The sequence below is a fragment of the Neophocaena asiaeorientalis genome, unplaced genomic scaffold (genome assembly GCF_003031525.2).
Source record: "Neophocaena asiaeorientalis asiaeorientalis breed wild unplaced genomic scaffold, Neophocaena_asiaeorientalis_V1.1 scaffold22, whole genome shotgun sequence".
Lineage (NCBI taxonomy): Eukaryota > Metazoa > Chordata > Mammalia > Artiodactyla > Phocoenidae > Neophocaena > Neophocaena asiaeorientalis.
In genome coordinates, this window is record NW_020174422.1 from 236,729 (window position 1) to 251,823 (window position 15,095).

The 15,095-nt window shown below is 53.5% G+C and overlaps 1 protein-coding gene across 1 annotated transcript in view; it reads left to right on the plus strand.

Moving 5' to 3' along the window:
- Positions 1 to 15,095, plus strand: part of PDIA5 (protein disulfide isomerase family A member 5) — a 93,137-nt gene that overhangs the window by 16,627 nt on the left and 61,415 nt on the right. Inside the window, exons 2-3 of the mRNA XM_024756500.1 lie at positions 5,446 to 5,572; positions 8,465 to 8,552. Coding sequence (XP_024612268.1) covers positions 5,446 to 5,572; positions 8,465 to 8,552 — 215 coding nt within the window. The remainder of the gene's footprint in view (positions 1 to 5,445; positions 5,573 to 8,464; positions 8,553 to 15,095) is intronic.

The following is a 15,095-nucleotide window of genomic DNA, read 5'->3' on the forward strand; positions in this document are numbered from 1 at the left end:
CACTGACTCTGAAGGAAGCAGGACCTGGCTTTGGGGGCCTGTATTCCCTAGCAGTAGCGGAAGGGAGCCGTTCTTCCTGGCAGTGTTCTGCCCTGCACCCAGGCAAAGGTTTTATGGATCTCAGCCCAGCCCATGGGGTAGCTCAGCCCTGATGTAAATACTGTTAAGGCTGGGGCAGAAAGAAAACAATTATTGGGGGAAAGAAGAAGTTTGCATAGGGCACAAAGGGGATTTTTTTCCTCTCCTCTACCTCCAAAGGGAAAGACTTAGAATGTAAAGAGCCTGCGGAACCCAGGAACAGTTCCATGGCTGGCTCCGAAGGTGGCTGGCTTCCTTCTCAAACATTGCCCCATCCCCTCTGAGGACTTGACAAAGCAGAGAGTTTGTGCATCATTAACGTTGTTATAGTTGCCTTAGTTGTTGTTGTTAGCAAGGTTTGTGGGTTGTGCCTTATGAAGTCTGCAGGAAGGCTCTTGGCAAGGAGACCCAAGGCTTACTGGAGCTGTATCTTAAGGAAAGGAAGGAGCGTGCACACTGGAAAGGTTAAAATCGACTGAAGTGGAGGAGAAAGGAGAATGTTAAGTGGCCGGAGGAGAGTCCCCTTGGGGTTAGGGGAGGGAGGAAAGGGCCTCGCTCCCTTTGCCCCTGTGGTTGCTTGCTAAGGTGAGGGTCTGTCTAAGGCCAGACACAAGGGCCTTTCCCCCTCCTCTCTCAGGGATCTTACACTGAGCATCTTAGCTCTTTGCACACCAAAGTCCCCTGGTTCCCCCTGGACCTACCTATCCTATTTTCCTCTTGTTCCCAAATTTTCAAATCCTCTCCAGTGCCCACAAACGTCCATGCAGCTCCCTGTCTTAGGTGGAGACAGCCCATCCTTCTCCCGACCCTGCGGCCACCTGTGCTCCCCGCTGCGTGGGGTGTGCTTCTCTCTGCAGCCTGGCTTCCGGCCGGCCTCCCATCACCAGAATGCTCTCAGAACATCCCTGGGGACTTGGCCCTGACCTTCACCTGCAAATCACACCTGATTTCCTGTGTGTCTCCTCCCTGGTCTGTGTTGACCAGGTACCAGGTCTGTGGTACCTCCTACCTTCTTCCCACCTTTCTCCTGGTCCTTCCTCCTCCTCCTCAGCTGAGGGTTTTCCTGACTTCTTCCCCTGGACCCTGACCCCTGAGACTTCATTGACCTTGAGGCTCACTCTCCAGCCTGGAGGACACCTGCATTGGGGCGTCTTGTCCACATGTCTGTACCCAAGCTTATTATCACCTTCCTCAACATAAGACAGAAGCCTCTTCTGCTGCTGCTGCTTCCCAGTTCTTCCAGTTTTGGTTCTTGTTCCATTTCTGAGCACAGAATCCTTGGGTCATTTTAGCCTCTACTCTCTTTCTTCCTCGCTTACATATGAATAATCATTGAGTTCTGTTGTTTTTCCCTTGAGGCTCTTGGATTAACCCATTTCGCTCCACTTGGGCAGCCACCCAGCAGGTCCCTTCACTCCAGCCTTCTGACGACTGTCCAGTCTGAGATGGGGCCAGAAGGGGCTCTTGAGCCAGGCTTTGAAGACCCCACCCTCCACCCCAGCCTGGCCCCATCTGCCTTCTCCCACCACTCTCCAGCCCAGACCCTCTCGGACTGCCCTAGGTCTGTCTGGTTTCCGTGGTCCCTCTGGGTCTCCTGAGAGCTGTCATGGACTTACCTTGTAACATGCTCCCAGCAGGGCACCTCTGCAAAGCTCAAGAGTGTGGCGGCCAGTGTGTTTGTCATGTTTATTATGCTGGACAAACAGGGCTTTCAAGGGGCCAGGTGCTCCTAGTCTAGGGGGTGGAATAGGGATGGGACGAGATGAAGAGGAGATGGACCCTCCATAAAGGGTTCTTTTTTTTTTTTTTTTTTTTTTTTTTTTTTTTTGGGTGTTGGGTCTTCGTTTCTGTGCGAAGGCTTTCTCCAGTTGTGGCGAGTGGGGGCCACTCTTCATCGCGGTGCTGTTGTGGCCTCTCCCGTTGCGGAGCACAGGCTCCGGACGCGCAGGACCAGTGGCCACAGCTCACGGCATGTGGGATCCTCCCGGACCGGGGCACGAACCCATGCCCCCGGCATCGGCAGGCGGACTCTCAACCACTGCGCCACCAGGGAAGCCCTCCATAAAGGGTTCTTAACCAGGCCGGCCGCAGACCGTGAGTTTAAGCCCCCAGCATCATTGTATTTCTGGCAGAGCTGAAGTTCTCTGCTGTGTGAGGGTGAACACTGGCTCAGAGGCTTTGGTGGCTGGCTGAAAAGTGGTTTGTTTACTCTGAGAGTGGCTGTTGGTTAGATGACCTGAGGGACTCGCTGGGCTTTCTAGGAAGGAAGCTGTGGATAAGCCTTGAAACTTGGTGCTCTTGTGGTTTTTGCTGTAGACACTTTGCTGTCGCTTGGCCCAGCTCTACCCTGCCGTGCTACCCAGGCAGGTGGGCACTGGGCCTGCCCTCCCTTCCCCTTTCCTGCTCCCCTGTCCAGAAGTGCAGGTGCCGGCCAGCCTCAGGAGAGCTGCTCTTCGGGTCAGAGTCCTGAGGCACTGGGCAAGGGTAATTGTTTTTCTGACTGACCAGGTTATTTGAGGATTTAAAACAGCAGTGTCCAACAGATTCTTTTATTTTTTTCCTTTAACCATGTGCACTGTGCTATGGACCTTTTAGTCTAAAGTGCGTTAGCTCCCTGGGAGCAATGGAATAACGTGATAATAAGGTGGAATGAGCTTTTTGGTGAGCTCTCAAGGTCGCCGCATGAGGGCAGGGGGTCCTCAGGCATCATGCACTGCCCTGCTGGGGCAGAATAAGGGAGAAATCATTCTTGGACAGCTCCTCCTGATGGTTTTACCCTGGAGAGAAGGGTAAAGTTGCATCCAATGGCAGATTATATTTAGAAACACTAAAATATGGCCACATTTCCATCTCCTACTCTGCTGAGATGGAAATTTGTATTATATATTACGGTAACTGATCCTATTAGAGTGCTTTATGATTTATAAAGCATTTTCGATAAGTTACCCCATTTCATCCTCACAGCTGTCCCATGAGGGAGGTATCATTTTCTCCACATCAGATGCGAAGCACTAAGCGTCTGAAAGATTGAGTGATGTCGCCCGGGCATCTTAGCTATTGAGTGGTAGAGCTCAGACTCAATGCGAGACTTCTGGCTACAAAGAGGCAGTGGCATGAGAGGGCCTGGGGTCAAATAGAGAGACTGGGGTTCAGATGCTGGACCTGCTTCTTATTAGCTGTGTGACTTTCGTCAGATTATTTAACTGATCTATAAGATCAAGCATATAGGATAATCTGTGGTTGCCTCTTCTTATTGACCACGTTCCTCTGTCCTCTGTCCTTGTTCCATTCTGGGCTGGTTGCTCCATGGGGCCAGGACGTTTGTTCTGGGACTTCTCTTCACCATCAACATGGTACTTCTTGCCTCTCTCCTCTGTTCGATCCTTTGTTTCCTAGGTTCCATGTCTTTCTCATTTTTTATTTATTTCTTGTTTTGGTAGAGCATGAGTTCCAGTTGCTTCCTGAGAATGGGAGATTTGGTGGTAAATTTTTCACATCTGAGACCTTAAGTCTGTCTGAGTCAATCTCTACTCACAATTGACAGGTAGTTTGGCTGGTTATAGAATTCCAGTTGGAAATCATGTTACTTGGGGAATTGTGGAGGCAGTGCTTCATTGTCTTTTGGTGTGCTGATGAAATGTCCTATGCCAGTTCTGACCCCGATCTTTTGCGTGTGGTGGTTTTCTTGTTTTGTTTTTATTCCCTTTGGAACTTTCAGAATCTCCTCTTTGTCAGCAGTGTTCTGAAAATTTTCAGTGATGTACTTGGTGAGAGTCTTTTTTTTATTGGTGATGTTGGGCCCTCTCACCTGGAACTCAACATCCTTCAGTTCTGGGATATTTTCTTGAATTATTTCCTTGATAATTTCTTTTCCTCTGTTTTCTTCTTTTTCTTTAGTTCCTTTAATTTGGCTCTTGCACTTAGTGAATACCTATTATTTGTCTTATCTTGTTCTTCTGCTTTTTATTTCTTGATCTTTTTGTTTTTTAGGAGTTTTTTCAGTTCTACCTTCAGCCCTATTGAAATTTTTTATTTCTGCAAGGATTTTACTTTCTAAGAGGTTTTCATCATTCTCTTTGACTATTCCTTTTTCATAGCATTCTATTCTTGTCTTATGGATGCACCATTTTATTTCTCTGAGGATAATAATTTTAGTTGTTTTCTTCTGTTCTTTTTAAGTTTCATCTTTCCATTGTTTTGTTCTCATCTCTGTCTTTGTGTTGAGGGCTTCCCTCAGACGTCTGGTGAATCTTGGTTATCTGTGTGTAATGAAGATCAAGACATGGGCTGTGGGTTGCAGACTCTTGAGTGTGGTGAGGGGGTGGAGGGCACTTGTTTACTGGGAGGGCCTCACAGTGGGTATTTGAATGGGAAGTCAGCTGTTTCATTGGAAGAGTCTCCAAATCACTGTCTTTTGGTTGTTTTTCTTATGCTCCTCAGTTAACCTAGAGAAAAATTCTCTAACCTGCTTGGGGGGGATCAGATTGGCAACATTCTGGAAAAGGGAAGGGAGATGCTGGGGGGTAGGGGCTTAGGGGAGATGGGTGATCTCTAGGTTCAATTTGTCCATACTCCCTCCCACCTTTGCCTGGTGTCTCCTGGCAGAGCTTTTCTTATTCAGTCTTTGTAGATGGTAACCCCTGTGTTTTCTGCCGGCTAGGCAGGGGGCTGTGTGGATTGGGTGAGGGGATCTGCTGTGTGACAGCTCTTTGTTCAAACATTTAACAACCTCCCCTTCCCTGCCGCTGCTTTTCAGCCCACCTCTCTTCATGCCTGCGGAGGTGCCTGGTACTTCTAGGGCCCAAGGTTTTTTAGGGTTTTCTCTGGGAGAATTGGCTTGTTTCTTGTTGGCTGATCTCCTGAGATCATTGGCTCAGTGGGGAAAGTGGAAAACCCCTCACCCATCCATTCCCACCCTAAACGGGATCACATTAAGAGGTGATCATACTTCTCTGTGGACTTGGGGCTTTGGTGCTGCTAGGTGGGGTGGAGTTTTCACATTGCTCCAGTGTGTGGTGTTTGGGTGCAGTGTAGGGTACAGACATTGACCTCCCAGAGAGGTCTTGATTGAAAGGATGGCAAGAATGTCCATGCAGCATGCTTATGTACCTGTGCAGTCCATACGGCTTCATAAAAAAGATGAAGGGTGAGCTGGCGACTGGAAGTGGTCCGGAAGAGTCCCTGTGGGAGGGGGGGAGATTTGGAGAGGGGATGAGGCGAAAGGCAGGTGTAGAGTTGAGAGAAGGAGGGGTGAGCCTTATCCCTCCCAAGGCAACTGTGCCTAGAGGCAGCACATCTGGGGCACCCCTTCTTGCGCAGCCTCAGCCGGGACCTGAGACTCATGGTCCTTGGCTCCTTGATCCCCAGGTGGTCCTGCCGACGTGGCTGTCCTCTACAAAGTTCTCCTCACTCATCGAGAGAATCTCTGACCCCAAGGACTTGAAAAAACTTCTCAGGACCCGGAATAACGTACTGGTGCTTTACTCCAAATCTGGTGAGTGCCCCTCCTGGCCTTGGGGCCATCGTCAGGGATGCGGCGGGATGGAAAGGAAGGAACGGGGACAGAAGTGGGAGGCAGAGACCCCGGGACTAAAAACCTCTCAGGGAAGGTCCGTCAGAAGATGCAGGGGTGTCAGTTCTGCTGCTTTTGGATCCCTAAGAGGGCGTTTCAGTTCCCTTTTACCAGTGTTTCTTAGGAAAAGCCCTCTGGAGTCCCTCAGTACCTCAGGAGGGAGAGGATGTGTGTGTGAAGGAGGACAGAGGACAGTGACCACCTGGCATGGACGCTCTGGCTCTCTGGACAGCACGGCCGGCCCTGCCAGGGCGTGCTTCGCCAGAGCTGTTGATTAATTGACTGGGCCAACCTGTCGCCAGCTGAATTGGTCCCAGGCTTGGGGGAACGCACCCAGGCTGGCAGCCCTGGCCCTGCCTGGCCCCAGTCTGTCCCGCTCTGGGGTCAGAACAAGAGACTGAGTTTGGAGTGGGCTTCATGCTCAGGACAGGGTGGCTTCAGTGGGGGTAGGACTAGTGGTTTGCCTCTTCTGACCTTGAAGCTGGCAAGGGCATCACGGATGGAGAGAGGTTTGCTCAGCTCTTGGCCGCGACTTTGAACGTCTGACTGTTGATGCTGTTCCAGTAGAGTTAAGTGTTTTCGCTGCTCCTAAGGATGCCAAGTATTCTGTGCCCTGAAGGAGCAGTAGCCAGTGGCTGGGCTGGTTCCGGGCACAGCTCTCCCTGGCAGCTCATCCTCGACTCCCATTGGCATGGGGGACCGATGGATGTTTTGGATGTGTGTCCCTCCTGAAGCCTGCATCCTCCAAGCACCCGGGCACGTGCTTGCCCTTCCCAGGGCCTGGCACACACTCCCCGGGGTTGTTGTTGGGAGCCCAGCGTGTGACTAGCATTCCTTTCCTGTCGAGAATAGGGGGAAACTGAGGCAAGGGGAAAGCAGAGTTGCTCCTGAGGCCTGGGGTCTAGGGCCCTGGACAAGCGTGGCTCAGCCCCCTTGGCTGCTTCCGGAGCTGGGGGGGTCGTCAGTGCCCTCCAGGGACTCGCTCAGGTCCTTTCCTGGGTGGGTCCTCTCACATAAGCTCATCTTCTTAGAAGGACTCTGACAGGAACTTGTGTGACACGCTCTCACTTGCTGCTTTGCTGTGAGGTTGCAGGTAATGTCCAGTTGAGGGAGGAATTAGAGTTCAGGGAGAACAGCTGCCTGATCTGAGGTCCACCAGCCGGTGGGCGGTAGAGCTGGTCCCACTGCTGCCTCCGTCTCGCTTCCTCTGCTGGAGCGCGCGGAGAGATGTTCTGAGTCTGCAGCGACAGGAGGCTCGCCACCAGGAAAGGATTCGGAAAGGAGAGAGTGGGAAGGCGAGGTGTCCAGACCAGGGCTTGCAGGGGCCGGAGGCAGGGCTGGGAGCACTCTTGCTTTCTCTCCGGCCGTCACCCAGCCTCTGTCTCTGCCTCTTGGTAGTGGAACTCTCAGTGCTGCCCGTGTGCCCGGCTCCTGCCTGCTTTGGACCGCTGGTCGCGGGCCGGGTGATTTTGCCTCCTTGCCTCTTGCCCAGCCCTGCTCCTGAGACTTGGGGACCTCCAGGGGCTTTGGGAGCAGCGCCGGGAACTGGCTTCTCTCCCCCCCGCCACCCCTTCCAGCCAGTGCCTCCCCTTCCACGGCTGAAAGGCAGTGTTGGGAGGGCCTTCACATGGCTCTACATTCCCTCCCCTGCCTCCCAGAGCCCAGCTGGAAGGGTGGGGGGCGGCCTTTCCCACCTCGGCTACGCCCCCTCCTCCTGTGGGCCTGGGGGGGTTCCTGGGAGGGCCTCCTGCAGGTGGCTCCGTGCACGGCTCTTGCGGGATGCTTTCCGTTCGCTGCGTGAAAGGCTCAGCATGCTTTGTGTTCACAGACAGCTTCCGTTAGCCGCACTAGAAGAGGAGATCTGAGGAGACAGCTAGTTCGCATATCACTTCTGCTTGGCTGTGGAGTGTGTCCTGTGGTTTCTGCTGGGGGAAGGCGGCAGGCAGCCTGCGCTCTCCTTAGTGTCTGCGTGGAGGCCCTTGCCAGGGAGCTCACAGGGGTGACGGGGCAAGGTGACAGCCTGGCCACAGCCGCCCAGCAGTGGACCGCTGCAGGCTGGCAGCGTGGAAATCCTGGCCACAGAGGCCCCGTTTCTAAGCACCCGCCCTCCTAGTTTCCAGGGGCTTTGCCCAAAGCCTCTTCCTTTCTCATGTTCATCCGCCCGGCCCCGAGGCGCAGTCCACGGTCCTGCGGTTGTCCCCCAAGGTACTGCCAGTGCTGGGAAAGAGGGCCGTGAAAGTGACTCAGGTACATTTAGTATCAGTCCATCAGAGACTAGTGTCACACGTAAACCTCATTAAATCACCACGTTGTACCGAGTCCCTAGGTGAGTGTGTGACGCACAAGTGAAGGAAGGGTCTGGTCCCTCCCTTGTCAGCTCCCAGCTTGGGCACCAGGGCAGACCAGTGTGGAATCAGCAGACTCGGTCCCCCTTAGTTATAGAATTGTAATTGTTCGGTTATAGAATTTTCAAAACGTGTCCCAGAATGGTAATGAGTCAGAGATTCTACTGGAAGTTGAGGATCCGGCCGAGAGATTCTGGGAAGAGTGAGGCGTGAGGTGTGGCTTGAAGGCGGGTTAGGGTTAGGGTTAGGGTTAGGGTTAGGGTTCTGCGTCTGTGAGGATGGCGGGAGCAGAGCTTTCTGAGAAGAGCTGGGCTGTTCTTACAGAACCGTTGCCACAGGGACGGCGTTCTAACTGGTGCTCAGGACCTCACCTCTAGGACTGGTCTCTGTCCTTCCCTGCCCCTGAGGGAAGATGGCAGGGGAGGCCGTCGTGCACTTGGGCACAGATGTTTTTTTTGTTTTTTCACAGAGGCTGCAGCTGAAAGTCATCTCAGGTTATTGTCTACTGTGGCCCAGGCAGTGAAAGGACAAGGCACCATCTGCTGGGTGGACTGTGGGTATGTCCTGGGGATGTGGGGTATGGTGGCTGGAGGGCCGGGCGTGGGCTCTGGTGGGTGGGGTGGGAATTGTTCCTGATTGATACTCTGGGAGAGGGGATGTGATGGAGAGATGGCTGCAGAAGGACCGCCCCCCTTCCCCGGCCCAGCAATGCTGCAGGACCGCCGTGGGCTGGAGGAGGGGCAGGTGTGGCTTCCGCTCCTGTCTTTCCGGCCCCACCCCTCTTCTTCCCTCTTCCGTAGTGCTTTTACTTTTTTCTGTTGTCATGTGTCACTTGATTTTGCCTTCTCAGTGGGTGGCAGAGGGGGCCTTGGTGCCCAAAGAGGCAAGATGATTTCCAGGGCCACTCGGGGGGCTTGCTTATTGGGTGGGGGGGTCTGCAGCAAGAACTGTGGGCTTTGCCTGTAGCCCGGGCCCTTAATAGAGGTCTCCAGTGCCCACGGTGCAAAAGCGGTGGAGCCAGCTGACGACCTGTCTGTTGCCTTGGCTCCAAGGTGGCTCCATTAGATGTGTCAGTCCTGAACAGGTGGCTCAGTCCTTCCGGCTCTCTCCTCTGGCCTGCGTCCCTACCCCCACGCGTCCTGATGATGATGCTGTGAGCTACTTCTCCTCCTGCCTCGCCTGCCCCTCCCGGAGACTTCCTTGTCGGTGTTGCGGTGGCAGAATCGAGCGCCGGCCCGTGGGAGGGAGAGCTGCTCCTGAGTGTGGCGAAGGGGGCTCTTGCTCGAATTCCTCTGATGCTTTTGAGTTTGGGAGTTTTGAGTCCACGGTGTGCTCAGCTTCCCTTTCCTTTCAGTCATTAGGAGTAATTGCCACATCTCCCTGTGTTCAGTGCTTTTGCTGCTGGGATTTCCATACACACACCTTTTGTCACATAATTAACTCCCAGTTGGGCATAGATCGGCAAAAACAGAGCAAAGACACACAGACCGTGAAACATATGGAAAAGGTCGGGAAGAATAGGTTTATTCTTTGCACGTTTGTTGAGCACTGGCTGCACGCAAGGCACTGCGCTGCACTTGGTGGATGCCAGCATTTACATGTCCTTTTGACAAGGACAGGAGGTGTTTCCAGAGCCGCTGAGTGCAGCCACTCCTCACCTGGACTTGGGGTTTATCGGGAGTGTGGGCTTGGGAAGAGGAGAGGAGAGGAGCATAGGCGGTATGTCAGTCTTGTTAGTACGGGGATGAGGTGGGCTCTCCTGGGAAAAGAGGCAGTTCTTTTCCTGCATGGCCCATAAAGATCTTTGTAACCTTTACTGTCTCTGTCTTTGCCCGAGTCACAAGCCCTGCTACTACCCTGTGGGGTTCAGTGAGCTTTTATGGGCTCCACTCCAGTGCAATCTTCTTCGTCTTTATTCTGAGTTCTAAGTGGCTATTTTGCAAATGAACTTCTGGGACACAACAGTTTTATAAGTTGATAGCCTCAAGCTGGTCCTGCCCATCGTTGGAGAGAATTGAAGGAGATTCATATTTTGACAAAGCACTGAATGAGACCAGGAGAAGTCTTAGCCAGTCGGTGTTTGCTGTAGGGTGTGTGAGTGTGTGTGTGTGTGTGTGTGTGTGTTTGTGTTTGTGTATGTGCGCGCATGTACACACACACGTGCCTGTCTGGCCTCACACCTCCCAGTTGATTCAAACACCAGCGAAATGGAACAGACGGCTCACTAGACAGTTAGCGAGATTGTAGCTGTTGGTTACTTCTAGTTCATAGTTGGTCTGGAAGTGTGCTTATCTTCCAGGTGTGTCTCTGTCTCCCATATTTTACCAGGCGTGATCTGTGTGACTGGCAAAGTACTAAAGCCTATTAGAGGGGACAGGGTGCTTTGGAATCTCCATATCCGAAGATGACATCAGTCCTGCCAAGCTGACAGAGCCTCATCACAGGGAGTTCTCATCAGGCTTGTAGGTGGCAGAAGTGGGCGGAAGAGCTTCGTTTAGCTGCGCCATCCATCTGGGTCCATTCAGCAGACGTTCCCGAGCACTTACTCTGTGCTTTGAGGGACACACATGGCTAACAGTGTCCTCGAGGAGCGCTGTGTGCAAGGAGGAGAGGAAGCAGACACCCGGCCAGGTGATTAGTCACTTCGTTCTGCCTGGAACGAAGGTTGGAAAGGTTGAGGAAAACTTCACAGAGGAGGTCGAATTCAAATCTGGGGCAAAGACCTCCGAGTAGCAGGTCTTTAAAGTGCCCTGGCTTTCCCTGCAGGCAGCTCCCTGTGGTGTGGGCCCCTCGGGTCATCTGGCCCTGGACAGGCAGGACTTTATGGGGCCGGGGTTAGTGTGTGAACACAGACCAAGAATAGAATTCAGGACTCATTTGGAGACATGCTGTCTGGAATCAATAAAAGTGCAAGTGGGAGGAATAATCCTGTGACTTTTGATGTTCTAAAATGAAAATCTGGGGACCTTGGAGCTTAAAAGAGGCAAAACCTTAAGACAGAAGGATTGACTGTGCGCATAATTGCTACTCCATTTATGCCTCCAAGAGGAAGTATAAACCGCAATATTAAATAGCTTTCAAAACTTTAGATGGGTAGGTGGATTATGGAGCTATAATGGATGATGTTGGAAGCAGGAATACCTCGGTTCGAGTTTGAAGTCAGAGGCAGGATACAGCTACATCTTCCCAGAACAGTCAAAGGGATAGAACTCGGAGCTCTGGTCTGTGCAGGCCACCCTGGGTGGCAGTTCACGGATCACCGTTACACAGAGAGATCCCCAAGGACATGAGCTGGTTCTGCCCGTCTGCTCAGCCACTCCTGCTCTGAGACTTCTGAATGTGCCCCGTTAATTAAGGGAACCCACCGTGTGCACTCCGGGCCCTGTGATGACAGCCCTCAGCTGTTGTCCTAAACGCACTCAGTCTGTGTTTGTGAGTCTGAATGAGACGCCCTGGGATGGGCAGAAGCGCTCCGGTGGGTGCTCTCTGCGGGAGAGCGGGCAGGGGAACAGCAGGTGGGCAGCCAGAGCGCAGCTGCCCTCGAGTAGGCCCTGCTGTGTGTGGTTCCCCACCTCTGCTTCCTGCCCTGCCAGGGAAGGGTCGGAGCTGGGAATGGGGATTCCAGGGCTTGGGGTGGGCGATGGCCCCTCTGCTTTCCCCCCTTAAAAGGCAGGTGAGGGGGGCAGAGGGCATCCTAGGGGGAGAGAAGACAGTGCTCCGGGGTGAGGCGTCTGTAGAGGTGTGTGCAGTAAACACAGGCCCCGGTTGAGGGGTCAGCTCCACTACTTACTAGCCCCGTGACCCTGGACAGGTCGGTTACCCTGAGTCTGTTTCCTCATCTGTGAAATGGAACAATAATACATATTCTGCCTTCTTACCGGGTCTGTGTTGAAGATCTTCGTAGAATCGAATTTAACGTGAGATCCCATTCTACTCTCGTTGTTTTTCATCTGGGCCAGATTGTCAGGACATTCCAAGAAGCTGGAGGGAGGGAAACGGTGTGTTTGTCTTCAAGAGCTTTTCCTTGAGTGAGGACCCCTTGGCCATTGTGAGGATGCTCCTCACAACTTTCGGGTGTGAGAGTCAGCCCCAGCGGACAGGGGGTTTTGCTTTGGCCCTTAAGAACTGTGCGGTGCTGTGGAACTTGTAGGACTGCAGGTCAGGAGGCCTGGCTCTGAGTCTAGGCTCTGACAGCAAATAGCTGTGGGACCTTTGGCAAGTCACTGCCCCTCTCTGGGCTTCAGTTTGCTCTTGTGTGAAATATGGAGTTGAATCTTCCAAGTTGCTCCCATCCCTGCATAGACTGGTTCAGAGCGTTCCAGAAGCTGCCAGGCTCGTACGTGTGTACACATACGTGCTCACGTGTATGCATGTGTGTACAGACCCATGTATTCATGGAAATGTGTGGGAGGGTGTGTCTTCCAGGCTTCGTGTCTCTCCCCACCCTGGGTGTCTGCCTCGTACGTCTCTCCGGTCCCTCCCTCACAGCATCTCTCCTCTCTCCCGCTTTGTTCCCTCTCCCTTGATAGTTTCTGTTGCTCCTTCCCTTCTGGGGTCCCTGCCTTCCCCATTCTTTTGGTCTTTTTCCTCCTCTCTTCTGTGTGTGGATATTTCTTCTCTTTCTCTTGCTTTTCTGGTGCTTTCCTCCCCGCTCCTGCCTGCGTGCCGGCAGGCACACATACCCCTCTCCGTTGGGCCCCGGGCCCCCGTAACCTGTTGCTCTGAAGTGTCCGTAGGGTTTCTGGCTTCTGTCCAGGGATTTGTCAGCTCTCCCTTCCCCTCACTCCACCTCCTGGCTCAGATCTTAGCAGCCATGCTCGGGTTGGCTGGTGGTAGTTGTCCAGCTCTTAAGTGGGTTGAGTGTGAGGGAGTTGGTATTCCCCACGTGCCCTGCAGCCTGGCATCGGGGCTCGGCCTTGGCACGGAGGGCTGCTTTCTGGGCGGCGGAGCTGGAGCCAGCAGGCGGGAGCCGTGCCCAGGGTGCTAATTCCTGGGGCTGGTTCTCACGGGGCTGAGGCTGCCCGATGGGCGCCTGCTGCCTTCCTTTCCTGAGGGTTTAAGGTCATTACCTTACTACCTGCTCTCATTCTCCCATCTGCTTTCTTTCCCCTGGAGCAGTGCTGGCTTCCCAGATCCAAGACGTGGGGCCTGCCAGGGCAGGCATAACATATTTTGAAGCCCATGTTTTCTTCCAAAAATTATTCGAACTTAGCATTTGCTCCTTTGCATGTGAGCGTGTTGAAATTACCATGGGATAAAGCAGGCTTCCAGAAGAGGCGCCATGTTTTGTGTCGTGGCTTCAGACACCTTGTGGCACACTGCTGTACCCTGGTGGGGGCGACGTGTCCCCCCAGAACTGCTGGGCCGGGGAGGCAGGTGGAGGATGAGAAGGCACGCTCTTCTTTCTCGTATTCCCATCACTTTCATGAACTCTGCTACGTGATTCATGTGCCTTCTTGAGGTTGGCATCAAGGAGGACAGCCAGACTCCTGTTGTGGGAGTCCCTTCGTCATCAGGGCTAGTGACCAGCCACCCAGGTCCGGGCAAGTTGAAGGCCCGGCTGTTCTAGGCTGTTCTCTGTCTCCTGCCTTTGCCCTCCGGCTACCTCTTTCCACATTGTCCTCTGCATGGGGCACCTTGCAGGCATGCTGACGGTGTTGTTTTGCTCACTCGCTCCTTATCTTGCATTTTCTTCATGTCTCTGAAGTGGGGGCACGTCCCACCTCTCCTCTGCTACCCACCCTCTGGGGTCACAGGTCCATCCACTCAGAATCCCATGTTAGACCCAAGCAGATGGAAGAAAGGGATTTACCCCTTCTTTGATGGGGAAAGGGACCCCAGGAAGGCTGAGTTGGCCAAGGCACACAGTGTCCAAGACAGGCTGGGGGCCTCGCCTCTGGTCCTCAGTGTAGTGGTCCTCACCCGCTGCCGGAGGCGACCCAGTCTCCACCATCTGTCCTGGCTTCTGGCTCCTGGTCCATCCGTCAGGATACAGGCAGCCTGCCTTGATGCTTTAGTAATACTTGACCCTGTAGGGGAATAGAAAGCTCCATCCAGCTCATATGGACAACTCCTGCATTTTGCAGCTCGGGAAACCAAGGGCCCTGCCAGAGGTCACAGGCTGGCTAGCGGCAGAGCCAGATCTAGAAGCCATCAGCCACTCCAATTGACAGTGGCTCCGGGGAGGGTCTGATACTTAGGCTGCGACTTCTCAAAGTCGAGTACCTCCCCTTCCCGAGCCTCCAGCACCTGATTTCTTCTCTTTCTTCCTACTCTTACCCCCCACCTTTCATCCCTGGGTCTGACTCCCAGGAGTGTGAGTTACCAGGCTCTTGAATGATCGCCACTGCACGTGTACATCTGGTAAACACAACAGCACGTACCTGCAGCCACTCTGCACTGCTGGCCAGCAACCCACATCAAAGTCAAACGAAAACGCCCGTGTGTATGTGTCTGTCTGGGCCAGGGATGGGGAGGGAAGTGTGAAAAGGCCTCGGTGACCTTTCACATTCTCTGTAGAGGAGAGCCCAGGGAGGTGGGGGAGGAGGGGATGTAGCAGGTCATGGGTGAGTAAACGGGCAGAGGGTGTTGAGGCTCCAGCCTCCCCAACAGAAAAGGCTGGTTCCTGCAGGACAGTCGGGGGTGGCAGACGAGGGCCTCTGCATGGCCAGTCCACTCTCTGTGGTTGTCCCCTCCCTCTCCATCCCCGGCAGAACAGCTCATTTTCCTGCTCACTGCCTTTGTCCTTTCCCCCCAGAGCCTTGGTCACTGGCTAGAGAAGGGCGGCAGCACAATTAATTGTGCATAAACTATCAACCCAGATCCTTTTAAGTCCCTGAGCTTGGGTAATTTCTCCCCTTCCTGAACTCTTATGACTTTTATTGTCCTGTGCAATTAGTTGTCTCTCTCTCTCTCTCTCTCTCTCTCTCTCTCTCTCTCTCTGACAGAATCATAGGAGGGAGGGGAGCCAATCTGAGAGCGCACTGGCAGGATTCCTGGAGCTCAGTAGGCAGAGCCCAGAGAGCCAGCAGTGAGTGCCTCATCCCAGTGCAACAGCCGGCATCATTCACTCACTCACTCACTCAGGCTATTTATAGAGC